Source organism: Solanum lycopersicum, chromosome 1 (genome assembly GCF_036512215.1).
Source record: "Solanum lycopersicum chromosome 1, SLM_r2.1".
NCBI lineage: Eukaryota > Viridiplantae > Streptophyta > Magnoliopsida > Solanales > Solanaceae > Solanum > Solanum lycopersicum.
In genome coordinates, this window is record NC_090800.1 from 6,040,943 (window position 1) to 6,064,021 (window position 23,079).

General features: G+C 31.6%; 2 protein-coding genes across 5 annotated transcripts; one reads left to right on the top strand and one right to left on the bottom strand.

Moving 5' to 3' along the window:
• The first annotated feature begins 266 nt into the window (after positions 1–266).
• Positions 267–6,070, top strand: LOC101253307 (peptidyl-prolyl cis-trans isomerase CYP23). 3 transcript variants are annotated; one of them, XM_004228348.5, is made up of 8 exons: positions 267–513; positions 1,895–2,008; positions 2,085–2,233; positions 2,754–2,826; positions 2,922–3,011; positions 4,449–4,488; positions 5,647–5,729; positions 5,818–6,070. In XM_004228348.5, exons 1-8 carry the CDS (start codon positions 397–399, stop codon positions 5,836–5,838), a joined length of 687 nt encoding a protein of 228 aa, XP_004228396.1. In that variant the 5' UTR covers positions 267–396; the 3' UTR covers positions 5,839–6,070. The 3 variants fall into 3 exon arrangements, 1 of the variants encoding a protein (XP_004228396.1); XR_011220498.1 differs by having other exon boundaries at positions 319–513; positions 4,392–4,488; XR_742123.4 differs by having other exon boundaries at positions 319–513; positions 4,402–4,488.
• A 6,249-nt stretch (positions 6,071–12,319) lies between these two features.
• On the bottom strand, positions 12,320–17,099 carry LOC101252709 (homeobox-leucine zipper protein ATHB-13). Of its 2 annotated transcripts, none has more exons than XM_004228346.5 (3): positions 15,625–17,099; positions 14,760–15,154; positions 12,320–12,744 (listed from the first exon to the last, which is right to left on the bottom strand). In XM_004228346.5, the coding sequence occupies exons 1-3, from the start codon at positions 15,713–15,715 to the stop codon at positions 12,499–12,501; spliced, it is 732 nt and encodes a 243-aa protein (XP_004228394.1). In that variant the 5' UTR covers positions 15,716–17,099; the 3' UTR covers positions 12,320–12,498. The 2 variants fall into 2 exon arrangements, with proteins under 2 accessions (XP_004228394.1, XP_019069724.1); XM_019214179.3 differs by having other exon boundaries at positions 15,601–17,099.
• Positions 17,100–23,079: the final 5,980 nt, after the last annotated feature.

Sequence of the window (23,079 nt, forward strand, 5' to 3'; positions counted from 1 at the left end):
TATAAATAAATTATTCAAAGTTTAAGATAAATATTTAAAACTTTTTCTATAATTATCCACTCCTTTAATGAAATTTTGTATTTTTTACGATATAAATTACACTACTTACAAAATTATATTTGTAATTTTACAAAAGTATAACAATAAAAACTTACATTATTAGATTGTTGGAGTATACTGTACAATATAAATGCAATTTTGACCTTTTTTTCATTAAATTATTATTAGTAATTTCGAAACATAAAGTTAAATTTAAGTTAATCATTAATATTTGATAAAATAAACCTAGAAGAAAAGACATAACCCGCCCCATGACCCGGAGTTGACTATCCAGATCGCCATTTCAATCCTTTCTAGCAGAAAACACTGCAAAATTCTCTCCCAATTCAAGAAAATATGTGTAGAGACAAAAGGGTCTCCATCTTCATTGCCTACATAACCCTTCTCAGCTTTGTTTCAAAGGGTATCCATGCATTTGAACCAGAATTCGGGTCGACCCGTGTTGTGTTTCAGGTTGATCTTCATTTACATTACAGCTTTTATCATCGTATATGTACTGAAACACTGTAAATTCACATTTTTTTTCCTGTTAAAATATATGGGTTCTAGTGCATTTTGGTTATTATTCTATAAAGATCAGAACTTTGAGAGCTTCTTTTGTTGTACTGAGTTTATGGGTTCTGGATTCTAGAATAAACGGTTATTGGGTTTGATAAATTATTTATATGTATTAAGTTGCTTTTAAACACAGATACAAGATTTGGGTCAAAGTTATTGGATAGATGAGCTCCCCTGTCTAATTGTTGTTAATTGGTTCTTGATTAGGGGGATATTTAGTTTAGTGGGTTGGATTAAGTGACTGCCAAAGCCCAAAAAGTGTTTTTTTTAATGTTTAATACATTATTAACTGTGAAAAAGTCATGCTGTGTAGTTAATTTTGCTAGTATGTGTAATTGAAAATGGAAGGCGGATTTAGGAACCTTTAGTCCTGGATGCAGTATACAGTTGCATTCACTGCTACTTTGTGCCAATAAATATGAATTTTTTGTACAAATGATATTTTTAGAAGTTGTTTAAGCATATACCATATTCATCAGGGGGGGACAATAGGCACACGCCCTTGATGAAATGTTGTTTTAGTTATGTCTACAACTAAAGAAGTAGAAGGAAGTGATAGACTTTTCTTGATTGGTGTGATATTAAGCCTAATTTGTTGGTTATTTGATTGTCATGAATGTTTATATTCATGTTTAATCATTAGGTGCTAGAAAAACATGTTGTTTAGCTTATTCTGCTAGCAATTTCTGTTGAATCGAAGGCAGATTCATGATGTTTCGTTAGTGGGGCAGAGTATCACTGCATCTACTACTATGTTGTGGCAGTGAGTTCGAGCTTAGTAAAAATATATTTTTATAATGATGTATGTCTTCTTACGAAGTCTGGTAAAAGACACTACGTCTTGAGCTGGCTCAATTGTTGTATTAAGTTTAGTATAAAACTTGGGATAGAAGTTTCTTCTTGATACTTGGCATGCAATGATTCATAGATATAAATTCAAAAACAGGACCTGGAATCTTCATTTGTTATCTACAGCAAGTATATTTCTTCATTAGTATCTTTTGCTTTAAATTATAATAAAATTAGAAGGAAAATGTGGAACTTTTTTTTTTGGGTTAAACAGATATTCAGCATACTGGGCCGTGATACTGTGATTATTTAGAATATATATATTTATTAGCTATCAGATGTCTCGCTGCTACTTGATTCTGATGTTATATTGGATTGTAATGTGCTTTTAGTTATGTTTAAGATAAATGATAAAAGTTGCTTGGCGTACAAGAACTTTGTCTTGATCCATCTGAATAGTTTTTGACTGATTTGAGCTATATGACAGACAAATTATGGAGATATCGAATTTGGTTTCTACCCTAGTGTTGCGCCAAAGACAGTTGAGCATATCTTCAAGCTAGTGCGCTTGGGAGGCTACAATACCAATCACTTCTTTCGGGTAACTACCAGTAATTAAAACATTGTGCTTTGTCATGCTTGGAATTTGATGATGAGAATCTTAAAGACCTCTGCAGGTAGATAAGGGTTTTGTTGCTCAAGTGGCTGATGTTGCTGGGGGGAGGAGTGCACCTATGAATGAAGAACAGAGGGCAGTAGCTGAAAAAAATGTTGTTGGTGAATTTAGTAAAGTGAAACACGTTAGAGGAATCCTTTCAATGGGAAGGTAATATTTGTGGATTTTCTTGGTTACAAATAGCCAGATATACTAAGTTTTAACCATGGTACAGTAATTCCTTTGAGACGCACTGGTCCTGTATATTTTCTTGAAACAGCAATTTTTCTACATAATGCAACTTCATGCTTGGAAGAAATGTTCATCAGGAGCAAAATCACATGATATATAGTCTACTATCTTTTATTGGGTGGCAGTGCTTGTTAAGAAGCTGTACATTTAACTTCTAAAATATGGGTATATTTGGAGTAGTACAAGTAGGAATTTTCTAGCATATTGCATTTCGTCCTTCGCCGCAGATGGTCATGGTCTATGCTAAGGATTGATCGAGGTGTATCCGGATATTGTCTTGGATATATAAATTAAGATCAAAGGCTATGGATGCTATGTGAAGTTAAAATTCTTTTCTATTCGTGGCAAATAAACCTTGAACGCTTTCTGAATTTGCTGTTATCTCATTTGTGCACCAAGTATGACGTTTGCTGAACTTTACCATCTCTGTTTTCCATAGGCATGATGATCCTGACAGCGGTTCCTCATCATTTTCAATGCTCCTTGGAGATGCACCTCATCTTGATGGCACGGTATGGTGGTCAAAATCCTAGCTATCACTATTATAGATAAGGTTCCGTTTGTTATTGAAAATGTATTTATTTCTCATTTTTGTTAAATAATTCAGTATGCAATATTTGGCAAAGTTACGAAAGGAGATGAAACATTGAGAAAGCTTGAGCAGTTACCTACTAGACGTGAAGGAATCTTTGTAATGGTATCATTTCTACTTCAACTATTTTCTTTTTCATTCTTTTCATTTAAAACAGGTCTAAAATTATCTACTTTGCTTGAAAGAGGTATCTTATGCAAGGTATATTGACTATGCTAAAAGCTATAGTTTTTTGAACTTGATCCTTTTGAAGCCTACTTTGTAATCCTTTGTGTGGTTTGACGAACAGAACTTAATGCACATCATATTTTTAAGAATCTTATTCATGGGAGGAAGTTGGAACATATGCATTTTTGTTGGTTGATCATGCAACGATTGGACGTAGGACTTGTGCTGTAGATTTCAGTTTAAACTCCTAGAACTATCAAAAACTCTTCATTAATTATGGCGTGACTTTTCATATATGGAGTACATAGAAAAGTTAATCCTGTATCACACTCAACTGGCATAAACTGTTTGAAATTCTTAGTATAGATCTACTTATCTAAATTTAACTGAGTACATATCAGCCATCATGTCTGAGATTGTTTCCTAAGAGGTCCTATACTTGATGCTGCGGTAAATGTTGATTGCACATGCTAAAACTAAGGGGGAAAATCTTCAATCAACACAATGATGTACTGGAAGAATAAGAAATAGGCCTGGGAATTGTGATTGTTAGGAGTTGCCGGGGGGAAGGGGGTAGAGGAGGAGAAGAAGAAGAAGAATGGATGTTGGGGAGGGCATCATCATCGGCAACTGCTGGAAACTACCAGGGGGTGCAGCAAAGGAGGTTTATGATGGTTTAGAGGAAGTGGGAAGTGGCGTTGTAAACCGGGGGTTGTGGGGAAGTGGGACTGGAGCGGTAAAGGTTAGGTAGTTTGGATGGTGAAAGGAAGTTGAGGGGCGGGATACAGTAGGGTGTTGGAGGATGATGGTTCTGGTAAGATGGTGTATATAGAACATCATCATCTTTAATATGTACTATATTTTTCTTTATTTATTTTTTTGCATTTTAGGATCTTCTCCATTTCTGCCACTAGTTCAACTGCTGGAAATATGCATGCCCAGAATTTGGAGTTCTGGGTGTGGGGGGTTCAAGTACCTCCTCTAAAACAAATCTCAAACATAGAATATGTAATTGACACATCTATTGCTAAGGACCAATTCAAAGTTTAAGCATTTCTCTGTGGTCAAATTAGTGGTCAGCCCTCTCCATTTATGGTTTGTCTAGTTAATCATGCAGAAGATGCTGACAAATTGGTTAGTTGTTGTCTCTAGTTTATGAAATGAGGTAATAGATACCGCAACCAAGCTTTTGGAAAATTTTATATAGTGATGTATCCTGCACCATAAAAGATACTTTTCCGAATGCTGTTTCATTTTCTCTGCCTTTTTTTATTTGTTTTTAAGTAATATTATTTACTTCATCTAATCTTTTGGCAGTTTCTTCCAGATTAAAGCTTGTCATTTTACTGAATAGTCTTTGTTCTCATTATTCAGCCGACGGAACGCATCACAATTCACTCAACATATTATTATGGTAAGACAACGTTCTACTTTCTCACCTTTGTTAATTCTTCTAATATCCACATCATTACCTGACATGTAACTTGCTCTTTCTGAAACCACAGTACCTACTTAGCCTTGGTCTTTGCAACTTATGCATTTAAGAAATTTACTTTTCAAAAGAGTTTTATAGTCTCTTTGGAAATAGATCTAAAAGTGCTCATCTCACAAGTACTATGCCAAGAACACAGAACTTGTCTATTTAGGCAAGGGACTGACTCACCTTTTTTTCTTGTCATGGTGGAATTCTTTTGGCTCAAAAAGTCATGGTGCTGGTATCTTTTACTTCAGCCATAAAGATTATGAAGGTCCATGTAGGAGTCATCAAAAAAGACTCTTTAGTGTCCTTTCAAATAGTTAAAAGCAAGGGTTCCAAAAGTGGGAAAAAGGCCTCTGATTCTGGAGGTCCTTATTGTAGATAGCAGGACTTCATTTGGTCCCAAAAGCATCATTTGAGACTGGAGTGTTTAAGCGCATAATACCTACATAGACATGTCAACTTGGCCTTAACTAACAACTAAACACTCCAACTTTGAGTATGTACATCTAGGCACCTCAACTCATCTCCACTGTGTTAGTTGAACATTCCAACTTAAAAAATGATCATCTAGACACCGCTAGAATTTATGTGCCATGTCAGTGTCAGGTATCCACGAGATAGTGGGACAAGTTAGAGTGCTTAGTTGCCAGTTGAGACCAAGTTGAGGTGCCTAGATCTAGACGTGCACTCTCAAAGTTGGAGTGCTTACTTGCCGCTGAGAGCCTGAGACCAAGTTTGAGCATCTTTTTATGTATTATACCTAAGGCTTTTATTGGAGAATTTTTTAGTTGTATTCACCTGAAACTGATGCTATTCTTGGTAGCGGTAGGCAATATCTACCAAGGAGATCTAGGTTATTTGTTTGCTCCCCAAAACGGCATAATAAATATTTCAAAATTAAAAAGGCGCTCCATGAAAACAATGGAGGATGGTATGCTTTTATGGAGAATCGGATACACTCTTAGACAATGTGTTGTTTACATCCTCTCTTTTATCTGTGGAATGAATATTGGTCAGTGCAAAAGTCATTCTTTCTTATAGAGCTCTTAGCTTGTATATCTTCCATCTTATGTGTCTTTTGTTTTGTTTTAGACACCAAGATGGAATCTTGTGAAGACGAGAGATTGTCGTTAAAAAGAAGACTTTCTGCCGCATCAGTTGAAATAGAAAAACAGGTATGATACTCATAATGTAAACTAAACTAGATTTTACAGATAAAACCTTGTTGTTACTCAACCAACCACAAACATTTCTTTTCTGCAGAGGATGAAATGCTTTCCTTGATCAAGTGGTAAAAGATGAAGAGTTCGGGTGACTCTTATCGAAAGCTGTATACAATCTCTACCTCTTTATATTGAGTGAGCGTATCACATAAATTGGGACAGAGCAAGTATTATTACAAGTGGGCTGTGTGTCAAAACTCATGAAATTATGAACAGTTCATTTCTTAGGAATGTGTCCAATTGAGTACTGACCATATTTTAGTCAATCATTATATGGAATTGACTTCTATATAGTCCTTTATGTGTTGTTATTTCATTAAATGTTACATGTCAAATATCTTATTTAATTTCTTAAACTGCGTATCCGATCAAACCTTACTACACAAAATGGGTCTGAAGTAGAATGAACTTGCCACCCAGACCCCAATAGAATTTTTACACTACACTACACAACAGTATAACAAAAACAGCAGTTAAGAATTACCTATACACTTTTATTTTTACTTTTACAAACTTTAGCTAGTATAATTATTATGTATGCATACATTATACAATTGTTAGTATTTACCAAGAGTAACCTCGTCCCTGTTATTCTCTCCTAGTAATGCGTGATATCGATGATGGAAGGTGGATCGACGAGGACAGAGAAGAATTGATGAGCTTTAAGGTTGTCAAACTAACTTTTGAAAAAGATGAATATAATTTTAAACGATCAAATTAACTTTTGAAAAAGATGAATGTAATTTTAAATGACTTCATATCGATATGGATTGAAAAAGAAAGTTTGAAAATTGTTAAATAAAAGGAAGTACTACACAAGTTCATATGATACATGCATGCACTTTGGAATTTGATGATAGTTCAAAAGACAAATCTGCGAGATATGTTGAGTCTAAAATAACAATATATGTCATAGACTATTTCTGTGACATAACATTTTGGTCAACAAAATTGAGAGATTAATAATTAAGGAACACTCTCTATAGGCAACTAACATGTCATGTTGGATTATATTAGTATAGGAAGTTTCAGAATAATGCTAGCCTTATTTGAGGTATAACATCATGTGCTTGGTATTAACATTGCACTAATTGTCTTCTATCTCAGAAATGACTAGCATGAGCCAAGTATCAACATTATATATAGTGGATGCCTTAATTTGTCCCTAAATATATATTTTTACTCAATGTGGTTAAAGGCATAGTGATGTTGATAGTTTAGAAAAATATTTTCTTGAAAGATAATTCTTGCGATTAGATACATTGTGAAGCATCCAAAATTTCACATATTTTATATGTGCCTAAGTTGTGGTTGTGCATGAAGAGGTCTCAAGTTCGAAACCCCTTGCCAGCGAAAGTAAGGAGTTTGTCTTCTGGGTCGAGCTCGTCGCATCAGGCTTGCCTGGTGTGGGTGACATCTGCTATGTGGTTTGCGAGCTATTGCATAGGAGCGGAGTTTTACCCTGTGCGCACCCAAAAGGATAGCGACTGCGGGTTTTCCTTGTAGTCAAAAAAAAATAAAATCGACTAGAGGTGTCAATGATCAGATAGAGTTAAACTTGGATTGATTAAAATGAATTGCGATAATAAAGAGACAAATTATCGATCCATTTAAAAGTAGGATACATTGCTGAAATGAGTTGAAAATTGGGTTTGTTCCTTTTTAAATTTTACAACATAATAAAATTATAATTTCATTTAGATGGGTATAATATATTTATACCATATAAAAAGGTAAATTTAGATCTCCAACTTAATAAAACTTTACACTACTAAATATATAAGAATTTGTGCCTATATAAAATTTGAAAAATTATTGAAATACACATCTTATGTTTTTCTTATTTTTAATATCTCCTTCTATCTCTAAAAACCTCTAAAATTCTTTATTTTTTTAATGCATTCGAGCTACATATTAATGTATCCGAGTCAGTATTAATATATTTGAGCTACATATTGTGTATTCGATTTATTTTATATGTATTCGAGCTGATTTTTAATGTATCTGAGCTACATATTATGTATCTGGTTTATGATATGATGTGTCCGAGCTACATATTATGTATTCAGTTTGTTTTACTTTTGAAGGGATTAATTTAATTACAAACTAATTGGGATAAATTGTAATTTCAAGTTAAAACTATGTGATTCCTAAAATTTTTGAGCAACTTACAAAAATGAATATATTTATAGGGTTATTGAAGTTCAATAACTATAAATATGTTATTTACTAGAAATGACTACACTTTATGTCAATTACTAGCTGTATATTTGTATTAATTTTTTAAAATTATTATTATTTATAACTGATCTTACAATACACTAAATAAGGTATGATATGTTACCATAACTATCAAGTGCCAACATTTTATTATGTTCCTAAATCACTCAAATTTTCATTATTAAATTACCAACTAATAATTACATATTTTATGCATATCTAATTCATTCACCTAGTACAATAAGTTGTATTTATATTCCTAAATATAATATATTCATTAAAAACTAATTATAAAGGTATTCATAAAATTTTGAATATAAAAGAGGATTCATCTCTTTTTCTCGTTGTATTTTTGCATATGTTTTTATTTTTTTTATTTTATATATTAATACAGATGTAATTATAATAACTAAATAAGGAAAATATATTACTTGTGCAATTAGCATATGAATACTTTGAATTCAAATTGGTGTTTCTATTTATAAAACTTAAAGTATTAATATATCAAGGATACATGTATTTATAAAAACTTAATGTATTAATACATCAAACAAGGTAAAGTAGTACAATTTTAGCATATGAATACAACAATCTGGAAAATGGATACACTATTGTTAAACCAAAAAATGAATACACTATTACATTATATATATGAGGGAAAATGCACAAGTACCCCCTCAACCTATGCCCGAAATTCCAAAGACACACTTATACTATACTAAGGTCCTATTACCCCCCTGAACTTATTTTATAAGTAATTTTCTACCCCTTTTTAGCCTACGTGACACTAGTTTGAAAAAAAAAGTCAATCATCATTGGGCTCACAAGATAGTGCCACGTAGGTCTAAAAGGGGTAAAAAATTATTAATAAAATAAGTTCAGGGGGGTAATAGGACCTTAGTATAGTATAAGTGTGTCTCTGAGATTTCGGGCATAGGTTGAGGGGGTACTTGGGCATTATCCCTATATATGAATACACTGTTGTTAAATAAGAAAATAGAAAAACAATAGTGTGTATGTATGAAAGTGTGTAAGTATTTGACTGTATAAAAAATCGAAAAAATCAACAAAACGTCGATCTATTTTTCCTAAAGTTTTTTCAATAATACTTGAGGCTTGATGTTAACTTAGGTATTTATTTATAAAAATATAGTATTGATGTATCCAACTATACTTATGTTGCCTAATCAAATTGGATAAATTACTTATGTATCTAGATATACTTGTATTTCCAAATCACCACTTGTATTAATATTACAATAGAATTATCTACGTATATAAGTATTATACTATATACAAATTTAACAAACAACAAAATTCTCTCTCTACACTCTCTGCTAACAACTATAACCTAATGGCTTCGCTGAATAGCGGGTATTCCCTACGCTCCATCTCATAGACAGCAGAGGATCTTTCGATGTGCCGGAACAAGGAAATGGATCCAACGTTAAAGGTGACACTCTTCGCAAGGATATATACAATTTCGTCATGAAAAGAAAAATATAAAAGCAATATAAAATTTCATGAAAAAACAATTTCAATCAAAAACTATAAAAATAGATGCATACAAATAAATTTTAATCTATAAAATTTGCGCCCCAAAACATTTTTGATATAGGTTAAACTGGCCCCAAAAATGAATTTGAAAATCTTAATGTTGAGTTGTATGCAAATTATATTTTAAGTTTGTTGCTATTGAAGTGGTATGAAATTTATAAATATTTTTCTAGTTGTATGAAATTTTCAGAAATCAGCATGAACTTCATAGAAAAAACTTATATCTATACATATTTATAGATTTCATACCCATTCAGTTTTTGTTCACTAAATTGTGAGAGAATTTCTAAATCTCGTTCGAGTGTAAGAGGGGTAATGCTAAATGATCAGAAAATTTGATGAGAAATTTAAAAAAGTTTATGACATTTTTTTATTTTAAAGTAAACTGATTTTTTTTTCTATTTTTTAATTAAAAGATACTTGAGTTTTTTAATTAAAAGATACTTGAGTTAAAAGGATAAAAATATTTAAAAATGTAAAATATCATTCTATACAAATTATGACAAAATTTTCTCACCAAAACGATTTTTCCAATTAAGAGCACTAGATCTTGAGTGAGAAATTCCTATTTCAAGCTAATTGCAATTATTGCAAATAACCATCTTAATTTTAAAGTTAGTAAAGAAAATGAAACATTAATTTGTATAAGCTATCAATTAAGTTTAGATAATATAATAGTTAAATAAAATGACTTGAATTATAAAATGTATAACCTAATTTATTTTCACCAAGTTATAGTCAAATCTGTTATGAAATTCTAGTGAAAACTCTTGCTATAAATAATAACAATACTTTGTTCCAACCAAACACTTCAAAATACAAAAGAAAAACATATTCTATTAAGAAAAAATAGTGCATAAATAAAATTATTAATCATGAGCTTCACAAAAGTTTTATAGACAATTTTTCTCATTGTGATTGTTTCAACAAATGTTGAAGCTATTGATGAAATTAAATTATCTAGGGGGTGACACTTTCAACATAACTTTTTTCACACCTAAGATTTATTTCAGTAATTTTTTTAATTTTAATAATTATTTATGTTATTTATTACTTAATTTGTTACATATATTTTGATGAATTTTACGTAGATTCAAAGATAATGGAGAGCTGCTTGAAAGAATGCTCAACTGAAAATTTCATCATAAAAGGCATTTAATCTTATGTTTGTTGTTTTTCAAAAGCAAAAGTAATGAAAAAAAACTAAAAGTAATATTTATGCTATATATTGTATTATATATTCAATAACTTGTTCTTGGTGTTTTATCTTTGGTGGTGGTATAATTTCGTTGACTACATAATTTAAGAGCTAAATAAATTATTTTTAGAACTTGTAATTTCGAAAATATGATTAAAAAAAGAAGAAGCTTTTTTTTATTATTGAATCATATGACTAAAAATAAGATATACGATATTGAAATTAAATTATTTTAAAATATGAAATAGAGGGAGCATCACAAAGGAAATAAATTTATGTTAAGTCAGCTTGCATAAATTCCTGATGAACACTTGGTTTGTAACTCACTATATGTTAAGCTAGCTAGTAGATACACCTTGTAACATATTAAGGTTAGCTTAATATAGCAATACTTTTATTCTCTTTGTAAATTTTATCTACATGGTTAAGAAATGACGTAATATATAAATATGATTTTTAATTAGTTTTAGTGATTAATTACACATTTTAATTTGATTATGCATAAATAGACACTTAAACTTGTATAAAATTAAACCAGTAGACACGTCCTACATGATATAATACATGTAAGACGCTACGTAAGACACAAAATTGTCATGTAGGACGAATGTGTCTATTTATTTAATTTTATACAAGTTTAAGTGTCTTCTTGTACACATCCAAAGTTAAAAGCCAAAGTTGTCAACTGATATCAAATTAAAAGTCATGTTTATGTATTATGTCTTAAGCGAAAGTTTGTTAACAAGACTTTGTATGATTTCTCCCTACTATTTCACAATCCAAAGGCGTTGTTTCTCCTACTCGGTTATTCTTAATCAGACGTTTCAAGTTTAATTTTGATATAAATTATTTTTACTTGAAAATACTTTATCCTTTATTCTTAATTAGAGGTTTCGAGTTCAAATCCTTGATATAAAATAACCTTTGACAGAGATAGTACCTTATTCGATACAAATTTAAATTAATCGTACTTTAAAGTGAATATCAGAGTCTAAGAAACTTTTGATTGTGACTTGTTTTCTACTGCTCCCTACCTCTTTCTCCTCTTCAAATCCCTCTTTTTTAAGACACTATTTGGAAAGTCTGAAGTAAAATGGAATTGAGTGTAATTGAATTAATTGCATAATTTAGCATATTTTTTTGATCAAGTAATTATCAAAATAGAGGAATAATTGAAATGGTGAAATTACACTTTTCAATTCTCAACCCACTTGAGAATTTTGGGTGCAATTACATGATGTAACTAAGTGGTTCATTTTTTTACAACTTTTTTTTCTTCATATTACATACTTAAATGCTAATAGAAAAGTAAAGATGTTGGTAATTATATATGTAGTAATGAATATCCGATCTATTTAGTGGAGCAATCCTATGATTAGGAACGTGACACATCAATCCTTATCGAAGTAAGGTTGACTACGGATGATAGTTATACGTCGGCCAGCGAGGAAGACTTTTCCCTGTTACAGAAGGCCCTATGGAGTAAGGGGAAGTGAATGCATTCTTGGAAAAAGTGTAAAATAGTACGCTTATAATTACACTTTAATTATATAATGATAAACAAATATTGATAAACACTTGCCATTTCATACATGATACAACATTCTAATACACCAAAGTAAAAAATATATAGTAATTTTTTTAAAAGCTCAATAGTAAAAAAAAAAATCATCATGTGAAATTCATCTTTGATAAATTTTAACCAAATTTATCAAGCTATAAATCCTTTTATTTTTTTGAAATTTTTTAATTGAAATGTGGTTGTTGATCAAGCCATGGCCAGAATCCAGATGAATTGTCATCAATTCCACAGAAGATGTTGGATAAAGTTTCTTCTTTGACAGTTTGGTCCATTAATTTCATATTATTGCATTGCAGCTTCATAATTTCAGTGCTATTTTCACTTCTAGTACTACAAATTGAACCTTGATCTGTCTCCTTGTTCAAATTGATTGATTCTGTTGGCCCCTTTCCATTTTTCAGTGTCATTATCTGCAAACAATATTGATCTAATTAATATCGAAATGTATGTAGTTATTTAGCAGTTAATAAACAAATATGATTTTTTTTTTGAAATTATTCGATCATTGTATTTATAAAAGATATACATCAAAATATAACAATATAATCAAAATATGTGTAAATTGAGGAAATACCATTATAAAAATAAATATAAATTTATCTTTGTGCTGATAAGAGATAGAAAATATTTTGTATGATCATAGACCTACCACTAATTGATTGAGCACCCATCTAAAAGAAATTGCAACTCTAAATTAAAAACTTAGATACTTTTCACAAGTTTTTTTTTGCTTCTTTGTAGCAACGACCAATTTGAATTTCTTATTTTGATGGTCAAAAATATGCCTCAAAGTTTTTACAGATACAAAAAATAAATTACAATATAACCATAAAAAAGTTTATTTTTGCATTTTTTTTATTTCTTTTTTTTTTCGATTCACACTTCTTTATTTCTCATATTATTATACTAAAGAATGAATAAATAAAATAAATAAATAAAACTCAAATAATAATAATCAAAAAAAGTTAAAAAGAAAAAATCATGTATGAAAAAGATTCATATATACCTATAGATGAATTTTTTCAGAATTATAATTATTTTTTCACTTCCTTTAGATAAAAGGGCAGCCACTTTTGTAATGATATATAAAAATATATGTGATTCATTTTTATAACAATAGTAATATATTTAAATTACTTTTATAACAAAAATACATCAATTCTTAATTATAAAAAATATATAAGGTTTTTATTTAAAAAATGCAGATGTGTCCTTTTTTTTTTTTGGAGTTTATTGATGAATTATTTTAAGTCATCATGAGCAGTAGATCTACTGAAGAGAACATGGGCAAAAGATTCTTAATTTTGCTCAGAAAAACATGCACATTATGAATTAGCCAATGCTTTTTTTAAAGGGTAAAGAGGTAAATATAATTTTTGAACTCTGTAATTTAGAGCAAATATATTTATTCTTTTTCATTAACATATTTATTATTTTAATTGAAAAAAGTAATTATAAATCTGATTTTTAAATTTTAAAAATATCACGTCGCTTTCAAAAATTATTTCACCTCTTTTTTAAATCCCTATATCAGATCTAAATGAAAAAAATTATCAAAATTCCTCTTCTTCTTAATTATTAAATGAATTTAGATTGAATTTGAATAGAGAAAGATTTACGTCTTATTAAAATTGAGCTGGATTTGAGTGCGTAAAAATATGAATTACGTAATATTTTGAAGCCACATGGTATTTTGGAATTTAAAAACCAATTTTAAGATTTTTTTAAAAAAAGTTTCAATTTGTTGAAAAAAAAAGGTAGATGTATACCATTTATTAGACGATGAGGGTATTTATTAGATGACAGTGGCATCTAAGAGGTATATTTGCCTTTGCCCTTTTTTAGTGACAAGAAAATTCATATATATTTTTTAAGTATATACCGTATAAATCCCACTCTAATATAATAACCAATACTAGCTTGCTTATATAACAAATATATAATAAAAAATAAATATCATTATATATATATATATATATATATATATATATATATATATATATTGTTCTGAAATAATGTTATATTTATTTATTGATAAATAATTTCACTTTAAACTTTGTTATTTTTTCTTTGATAAAATGATTTATAACTAAACAAATTTTTACAGTTTATTTATGACAAAAATTTCAAAAATTCTTTGTTTTCTTTTCAATTTTGTATCTAGTCAAAGATCACCGCAACATACGTTGAGGTAATAACTCTTTTCATTTTATAAGATGATGTTAGAATGAACATAATTTTTTTAAAAAAAAAGAAAAAATACCCTTGAAATTGATGGTCTTAAGTATGCCATGCCATGACATTGACATGACTATATTAACATACCATCAACAATAAATCAAAAAGTTTAGACTAAGAAATATTTAAATATAATTTTAAAAATATATTAAAAAAAATAATGTCATATAAAATAGAATAACGTTACCTCTGCTTGAAGCTTGTTGTTATGAGCTAGGAGAGCCTCATTTTGTGACTTGATAACATCAAACTCCCTCTTGAGAACATCATAATGCTTCTCCAATTGCTTTGTTTTCCATCTTGCCCTCCTATTTTGGAACCAAATGGCAACTTGCCTTGGTTGTAGGCCTAGAGCTCTTGCTAGTTGTATTTTCCTCTCAGACTCAAGTTTGTTCCCTAACTCAAAGTTCATCTCAAGTGTCTTCACTTGTTCCATGTTAAGCCTTCTAATCTTCTTTTCCCTTAATATAGCCTCATGATGTGTCCCATCATCAGACAAAACATCTTCTTGATCTCCATGATTTTGATCATCACATTTACTGGAAAATGACATGGATCTTTTTCCTAGAAATGAAGTAACACCTGTATCGAAATATACTATTAGATTACTCAAAAGATATTTATTAATAAATTTTATTTAAAATATGATTTTTTTTATATATCATGAAAAAATTTAAGTTATTTACACTGACGACAATGACAAAGTTTTTTACATCATAACGTCAATTTATACGATCATAACAAGTTATTCTTCTATTTTCATGATTATGATATCAGACTTGCTCTGAAGCTCCTATTCTTCCAAGTCAACTTAATCTGATGATATAATTTTTTTATTTTACATCATATAATGACAGTATGCAAAATTTAAACTCATCATGAAAATAAGACGAATTTACATACTACAACAAGTAAAATTAATGTTAATACATACTACAACAAGTAAAAGTAATGTTAATATATATAGATGCTTCACTCTTTTAAGAAGTTAAAAAAATTGAAAATCTAGATAAAGAAGTTAAAGATACAAATAAAAAAGATGATGATGAAACCATGGAAGTGATCTTGATGGTTATCTTCATGAGGAGTATGTTGCATTAAATTGGTAGGGAAAAAATCCATTTCATTATTGCAAGAAGTCATAGGCTTAGTGAACTTTTTCTACAACTCCAATTTTTTATTTTTTTTTGATGATTTTGAATAATGCTTGAGAGGATCAAGAAAATATAAATTAATTAAAAGAGATAAGAGGGTTCTATCAACAATTTTATTCAAGAAAATAAAGAGAATATGAAGTAAAAGAAAGGATAGTGATGTAGTACTTTCTTTTGTAATTATCAGACAGAAATATATATATGGGAGAAAGATGCAGCCTATCATAGATACCTTATCAACTTCACGAGGGAGACAGGTTTCATCTGACAACATTTTCTCACAAAAGTTTATCAAATTTTTATGTAAATATTTTCTTACAAAAACTTATGTTTATATTTATTGTAATTAATTACCATTAAAAATAAGAGAAAATTGCACGATTAAGTAAGTTTATACTATTTAATTACTCATCATAGTTAGAGTTTACTATAATTATCACTCACGACTAACATTATACATTAATTATGTGGATTGATTTTGAGTTTGTATAATTAACTATACTTGTATATGTATAATTCGTCAAAATATACAAATACATATATATAATATAGAATTATTTAATCAATACATATACAATTCGCCTCTCTCCCAGTCTTGCTTGCTTTTTATACAAATGCATATGTATACTATAAATTATCCAACCAATACACATATTCAATTCACCTCTCTCCCACTCTCTGCCCTCTCTCGCTTGCCTCTCTCCTCCCTCTCCCCATCTCTCTCACCTCTCTCCTCTTTCTCCTACTCTCTTGTCGTATATACAAATACATATGTATAATATACAATTATCTGACCAATATACATATACAATTCACAACTCTCCCGCTTTTTGCCCTCTCTCACATCTCTCCTCTCTCTCCTAGTCTCGCTTTCCTCGCTATAATATGTAGCTACAAATTATAATTGTCAAACTATAGCTATGAAGAATAATAAGAATATTTTTTAATGACTATACGTGAAAGTTCCCTAAATAATGCGAAATAAACAATGATTTGAAATATGTCAAACACATATCACACATATATATCATAATTTTGAAAGTATACTGAAATAATTTAATTTTTAATTTTGCCATTGCCTTCACAGTCCTAGACGTAGTTCCATGTGGCGTATTAATACTCACTCTCTTGTAAATTAATTATCATATTTTACTTTTCTAGAGTTAGTTGACTAGTTTTACCTGAATGGAATAAATCAGCTAAATATTTTGCAATTTAAATTTAAATGTCTAAAATATTATATAGAAGTACTACATGTTGGAAATTTTTGAATTTATTTAATTTTAAAAAATATTTTTAAAAATATTAATCAAAGTTTAACAAATTTGACTTTTTGAAAGTTTAAGTCCGACAAATACTAATTAAAAAAAAAAAGAAAGGGACGAATATGCATAGGGGCGCCACTGATCTTCATGAAATATTTTCCCTATTTTGCTTTTTGGGATTTTCATATATTAATTAGTCAATGTTTATTATTTTCAAGGCTAGTTATTACTAAAAATAAAATAAGAAGAAGGTATTCAATTATATTTTGATTTTCTAAAGTAATAATTATTTTAGATTATCTATTTTCAATAAAAATGACAAGTGAAGTGATCCAGCGAAAGTAGGGTTTCAGGGGACGGAAGATCGGTGGCTGCATTGTCTTCAAGAGAAGAGTCTTTGAAATATGAATTTCTTACTTAGTTTCAATTTATTTGACAGTGTTTAAAAAGAATGAACAATTTTAAAATATGTGATCTAAAATAAATGAAAGATATTTATATAATTACAAATTATTTTATTAAGAGTAAAATGAAAAAATTAAAATTGAATAACATTATGTTATAAAATTTTCACTTTGCTCAAATGTGATATTCTGTTATAAACCAAGTTCAGCCTAATGTGAACACCCAGGTCACACAAGTAGTTATTGGGTTGACAAAAGCTATTACGCCTAGAACGAGCAATAGGGTCAAGTTAATTTGGGATCCAGGTTGAGTAGTGAGCATGAAATGATTTCATCAAAAAGGCTAGTGATATGTGAATTAGGAATTATGAAAATCGTTAAGAAAAGAGTATTCCTTTGATCTCCGTTCTTAGTCTAAGCTTCTCATCCTTTTCTATCCATCTCTGTAATTTCTGATTTTCTTTCCCTTTGATTACATTCTCAGTTTCGGTTTAAGGATAGCTAGTGGTTACTCGCTTGTTGTTTTCATTTCTCAATTGTATTTTGGGTTCTTCAATGATTATAATATATATTCTTCTTCTGTGATAACTTGAGTTGTTACATATTTAGATTGTGATCTATAGCAAAAAGATCCATAAATTACAAAAGAATCATGCGCTAAATAATCAACTCAAAAAGGATAACCGGAAAAAATTATTACACAAAATTAAGTTATTATTAGGAGAGAAATGTGTGGCTAAAATAAATTATAGTATTAACGATTGAAAAATACATATACACAAATTTCATATTTTAACTATTCATTGTTCTTTTTTTTTTATCTTAGTTATTCTTTTATTATGAAGAAATAAAAAATCTCATAATAAGTAAATTTTAAAGGTAAATAATCACCCTACTGTAGCGACTGAGCACCCAATACCCACACCATTACCAAGGTACACGAGGAAACATCCCTCTAGAGCCACCAGAACCACCAGATGCCATCAATCACATGGAAAAAGACTTAGAGCCGACCCAAAGCTTCAAATCAATCCTCTTAATCAAAAGGGAGGAAATAAATCGGAGCTACACCATCCTAACAGAAACAGCATAATAGGACACCATTGGTGACCCCGACTTGGACTTAATTCAACAGTCGGCTAAAGACACGCAGCGAATCTACCAAACATGGAACCTCTCCGTGATTGTGAAGGTATTTGGAAAAAGAATTGCACACACCTACTTGAAGAACAAATTGGTCGACCTTTGGAAGCTACTAGAATCACTAACACTGATTGATCTAGGTTGCGATTTCTTCATCGCAAAATTTAGCAACCCAGTCAGCCTCCATAAGGCCCTCCACGAGGGCACATGGTTTGTAGCATAAAAAATGGGAGCCAAACTTTGTTTCGGGCACGTCAACACTCACCCATACGACGATATGGGCAAGACTGCCACAACTTCCAATAAAATTCTATGATAGGCAAATATTAGAAAAGGTAGGGAGAAAATTGGGGTCCATCCTAAATATCGATACCTGCACATCTGCTTCACTAAGGGGACGTTATGCACGCATCTGTGTCCAGGTTCCGATAGAAAATCCTGTCAAGACAACAGTTAGAATTGGGAAGCTGGTGTACAAAATTGGAGATATCATCGCAAGAAATTAAGTGATATTTTAATCAAGGAGAGTATAATACGCGTTGTGCTCTTATTTGACCGAGGTTTTGTCCCACTGGATTTTCCTAACAAGATATTTAATGAGGCAACAAATAATGCATATAAAAAAGTATGTGTACTTTTTTTCCTTCACTAGAATTTTTTACCACTGGATTTTTCCTAGTAAGGTTTAACGAGGCGCATTATCTATGGACATCCAAGGGAGAATATTATAAATCCATTGAACTAATTAAGTGGGTTGTGTTGGGAAAGACAAGGCACTAACAAAGAATGCCTGACAGGATAACAGCGGAAGAATACCCAAGTCTATATTTTCCCTTCTCGATTTGAACCAAGAGAAGACAAACAACCACAAGCAATATGATAGTAAGGCAGCAAGTAATTCAAACAAACAAATATAACAAGACAATAATAAACCAATCACACAAGACACCAAGATTTACGTGGAAAACCCTTCGATGTGAAGAGTAAAAAACCACGGGACCAAAAGCTCCACTATAATCACCAAGAGTTACAATATTGTTCTCTAAAATTGGCCACAAAACAAGTGTCAAACAACGAGCAACAACAAAATAAGATTGCACCAAATCTAGAGAATTAAAGGAGCAAAATCACCAATTTCGCAGCTACTGTTCACGACAGCAAAACTGAAGCTGCAGGCCACCAAATCCAACTCTGTCAGTTCCTAATCAAATATTGAGATGAAGATAATATGCTGTCCAAAAATCAGCTCAATCGGACAAGAAACGAAGCGGGAATAGCAATTTGAAGTTGGCTGTTAGGGCTGAATTTTTGACTGCGAAAATCTCTCTTTCTCTCTTTTTGACTGCTGAAAAAACACTCTTGTATGTCTGAAAATAAGACCCTAAATAGGTTTATATTTGCCTCATATGAATGGGCCTATGGGCAAAAATGGGTTGGTCCAAATTGGACTTTTATTTATCCACATAGGAAGGGAAAAAGGTCCATAAACCAACAATTCTCCCCCTCACGACTATGTGGAGGAGACCGCCATCCCGGCGACCATGCAACAATCTTCAAACTTCCCTCTTGGCAAAGCTTTAGTCATCATATCGGAACCATTGTCATTTGTATGAATCTTTTCAAGCTCAAGCAACTTAGAATCCAACACATCTCGAATCCAATGGTATCTCACATCAATGTGTTTAGACGGACCATGGAACGTAGAATTCTTGCCAAGATGTATAGCACTTTGACTGTCACAATAAAGCACATACCTCTCTTGAGCACAACCAAGTTCCCCCAAGAATCTCTTCATCCAAAGCAATTCTTTACAAGCTTCAACGATAGCAATAAGCTCAGCTTCTGTAGTAGATAGAGCAACACATTTTTGCAACCTAGATTGCCAAGACACAGCTCCCCCTGCAAAAGTAACCAAGTACCCTGAAGTAGACTTGCGAGTATCAACATCACCAGCCATGTCTGAATCAGTATAACCACAAAGAATAGGCTTCCCTGTACCAAAACACAAACTCAGACTAGAAGTGCCACAGAGATATCTCATAACCCACTTCACAGCATTCCAATGTTCTCTTCCCGGATTAGAAAGAAAACGGCTAACAAATCCAACAGTGTGAGCAATATCTGGTCTTGTACAAATCATCGCATACATCAAACTACCAATAGGTGAAGCATAAGGAACTTTCTTCATATCTTCCTTCTCATCATCACTAGAAGGACACTGTTTCGTGCTCAATTTGAAGTGCATAGCTAAAGGTGTACTGACAACCTTAGCTTTGTCCATGCTGAATCTGCGAAGTACTTTCTGAATGTACTTCTCTTGTGATAATACCAATTTCTTGGCCTTTCTATCACGGACAATCTGCATGCCAAGAATCTGCCTTGCTGGTCCTAAGTCTTTCATAGCAAAAGACTTACTCAACTCTTGCTTCAACTTCTAAATCCTGCAAGTATTATGACCAACAACAAGCATGTCATCAACATAAAGCAACACAATAATAAAGTCACCATCAGAGAACTTTTGCACAAAAACACAATGGTCTGAAGAAGTCTTATTGAAGCCCTGCTGACTCATAAAAGAACCAAACTTCCTGTACCACTGCCTGGGAGCTTGTTTCAAACCATACAAGCTCTTCTTCAATTTGCAAACATAATTCTCTTTTCCCTTGACTTCAAAACCTTCCGGTTGCTCCATATAAATTTCTTCATCTAAGTCACCATGGAGGAAAGCAGTTTTAACATCCATTTGCTCAACCTCTAAATCTAGACTTGCAGCCAAGCCTAGAACCACACGAATGGATGACATCTTCACAACTGGAGAGAATATCTCATCAAAATCAACTCCCTTTTTTTCTGATTAAATCCCTTGACAACTAATCTAGCTTTGTACCGTGGAACTGGATTACCATCTTCATGTTTCACCCGAAAAACCCACCTGTTTTTCAAAGCTTTTCTGTCTTTAGGTAAATTAACCAAATCAAAGGTATGATTATCATGCAAGGATTTAATCTCATCTTCCATAGCATCAAACCACCTTTCTTTTTCTTCACTTTCCATGGCCTCATCAAGACTCTCAGGTTCTCCCCCGTCAGTCAAGAGTACATACTCATTGGGAGAATAACGAGATGAAGGAATTCTCTCTCTACTAGATCGTCTGAGAGAACTCGCTGGAGCATCTATAATTGGTTGTTGGACAACCACATTATCTTGCACTGGAGCATCAACAACATCATGCCGGTCATTCTGAACATGATCAACATCTTCATTATCAACTTGATTTTCATCATTATGAAGATTTTCTTCCAGTGCGATAGTCAAAGAAACTGGATTAACATCAACTAAGCTCTCACTACTCTGAAAATCAGCCTTGTCATCTTTGTCAAAATCTTCAATTGTTTGGTCTTCAAAGAACATAACATCATGGCTTCTAACAAGTTTCTTCTCAACAGAATCATAGAAACGATAGCCAAATTCATCTTGACCATAACTAATGAAGATACACTGCCTAGTTTTAACATCCAACTTTGACCTTTCATCCTTAGGAACATGTACAAAGGCTTTACATCCAAAAACTCTAAGATGATCATAAGAAGCATTCTTACCAGTCCAAACTCTGTCAGGGACATCACCATCTAAAACAACAGCAGGAGATAAATTGATAACATAAGCAGCAGTATTAAGTGCTTCTGCCCAAAAAGAATCTGACAGCTTAGCATCTGAAAGCATACATCTAACCCTCTCAACTAGAGTTCTGTTTATCCTCTCTGCTAAACCATTTAATTGAGGAGTCTTTGGAGGAGCTTTCTGATGCCTAATACCCTGCTCTTTGCAATATCTATCAAAAGGACCAATATACTCACCACCATTATCTGAGCGGATGCATTTCAATGTCTTCCCTGTTTGTCTTTCCACCAAGGCCTGAAAACTCTTGAACACATCAAGTACTTGATCCTTGGACTTCAAAGGAAATACCCAGAGTTTGCGAGAATGATCATCAATAAAAGTTGCAAAGTAAAGTGCACCACCATGAGATCTTACCTTAAAAGGACCACACAAATCAGAATGTACCAACTCCAGCAGATCAAGCTTTCTTGAAGGCGGATGACTCTGAAAAGAAACTCTTTTCTGTTTACCAGCTAAGCAATGAACACATTTCTTCAACTTTGCTTGTTTCACTCCAGAAAGAAATTTTTCTTAGCCAAACTATCAATCCCCTTCTCGCTCATATGACTCAGCCTTCTATGCCATAACTCTGATGAAGTATCATTCTCCACCAAATTTACTGAGTCTCTAGAGATGGAGCCCTGAAATACATACAAGTTAGACAACTTGTCACCACGGGCCACAACCATCAAACCTCTAGTAAGCTTCCACTGGCCAACACCAAGTGTATTAACATAACCCTCATCATCAAGATATCCCACAGAAATCAAATTCAAGCGAACATCTGGAGCATGCTTGACATTATTGAGAACTAGTTTGGAACCATTGTTACTTTCCAAACAAACTGTCCCAATGCCAATAACTTCAACTTCATGATTATT

Bases quoted from the DNA above. Each gene is read 5' to 3' on its own strand.
- LOC101253307 (XM_004228348.5), top strand. From the start codon at position 397: ATGTGTAGAGACAAAAGGGTCTCCATCTTCATTGCCTACATAACCCTT. The intron at 2,009-2,084 runs GTAACTACCAGT...AGACCTCTGCAG, and splicing joins ATACCAATCACTTCTTTCGG to GTAGATAAGGGTTTTGTTGC. The intron at 5,730-5,817 runs GTATGATACTCA...TCTTTTCTGCAG, and splicing joins CAGTTGAAATAGAAAAACAG to AGGATGAAATGCTTTCCTTG.
- LOC101252709 (XM_019214179.3), bottom strand. From the start codon at position 15,715: ATGACTTCTTGCAATAATGAAATGGATTTTTTCCCTACCAATTTAATG. The intron at 15,155-15,600 runs GTATCTTTAACT...ATTTCGATACAG, and splicing joins CATCATCATCTTTTTTATTT to GTGTTACTTCATTTCTAGGA. The intron at 12,745-14,759 runs GTAACGTTATTC...TATTGTTTGCAG, and splicing joins ACAACAAGCTTCAAGCAGAG to ATAATGACACTGAAAAATGG.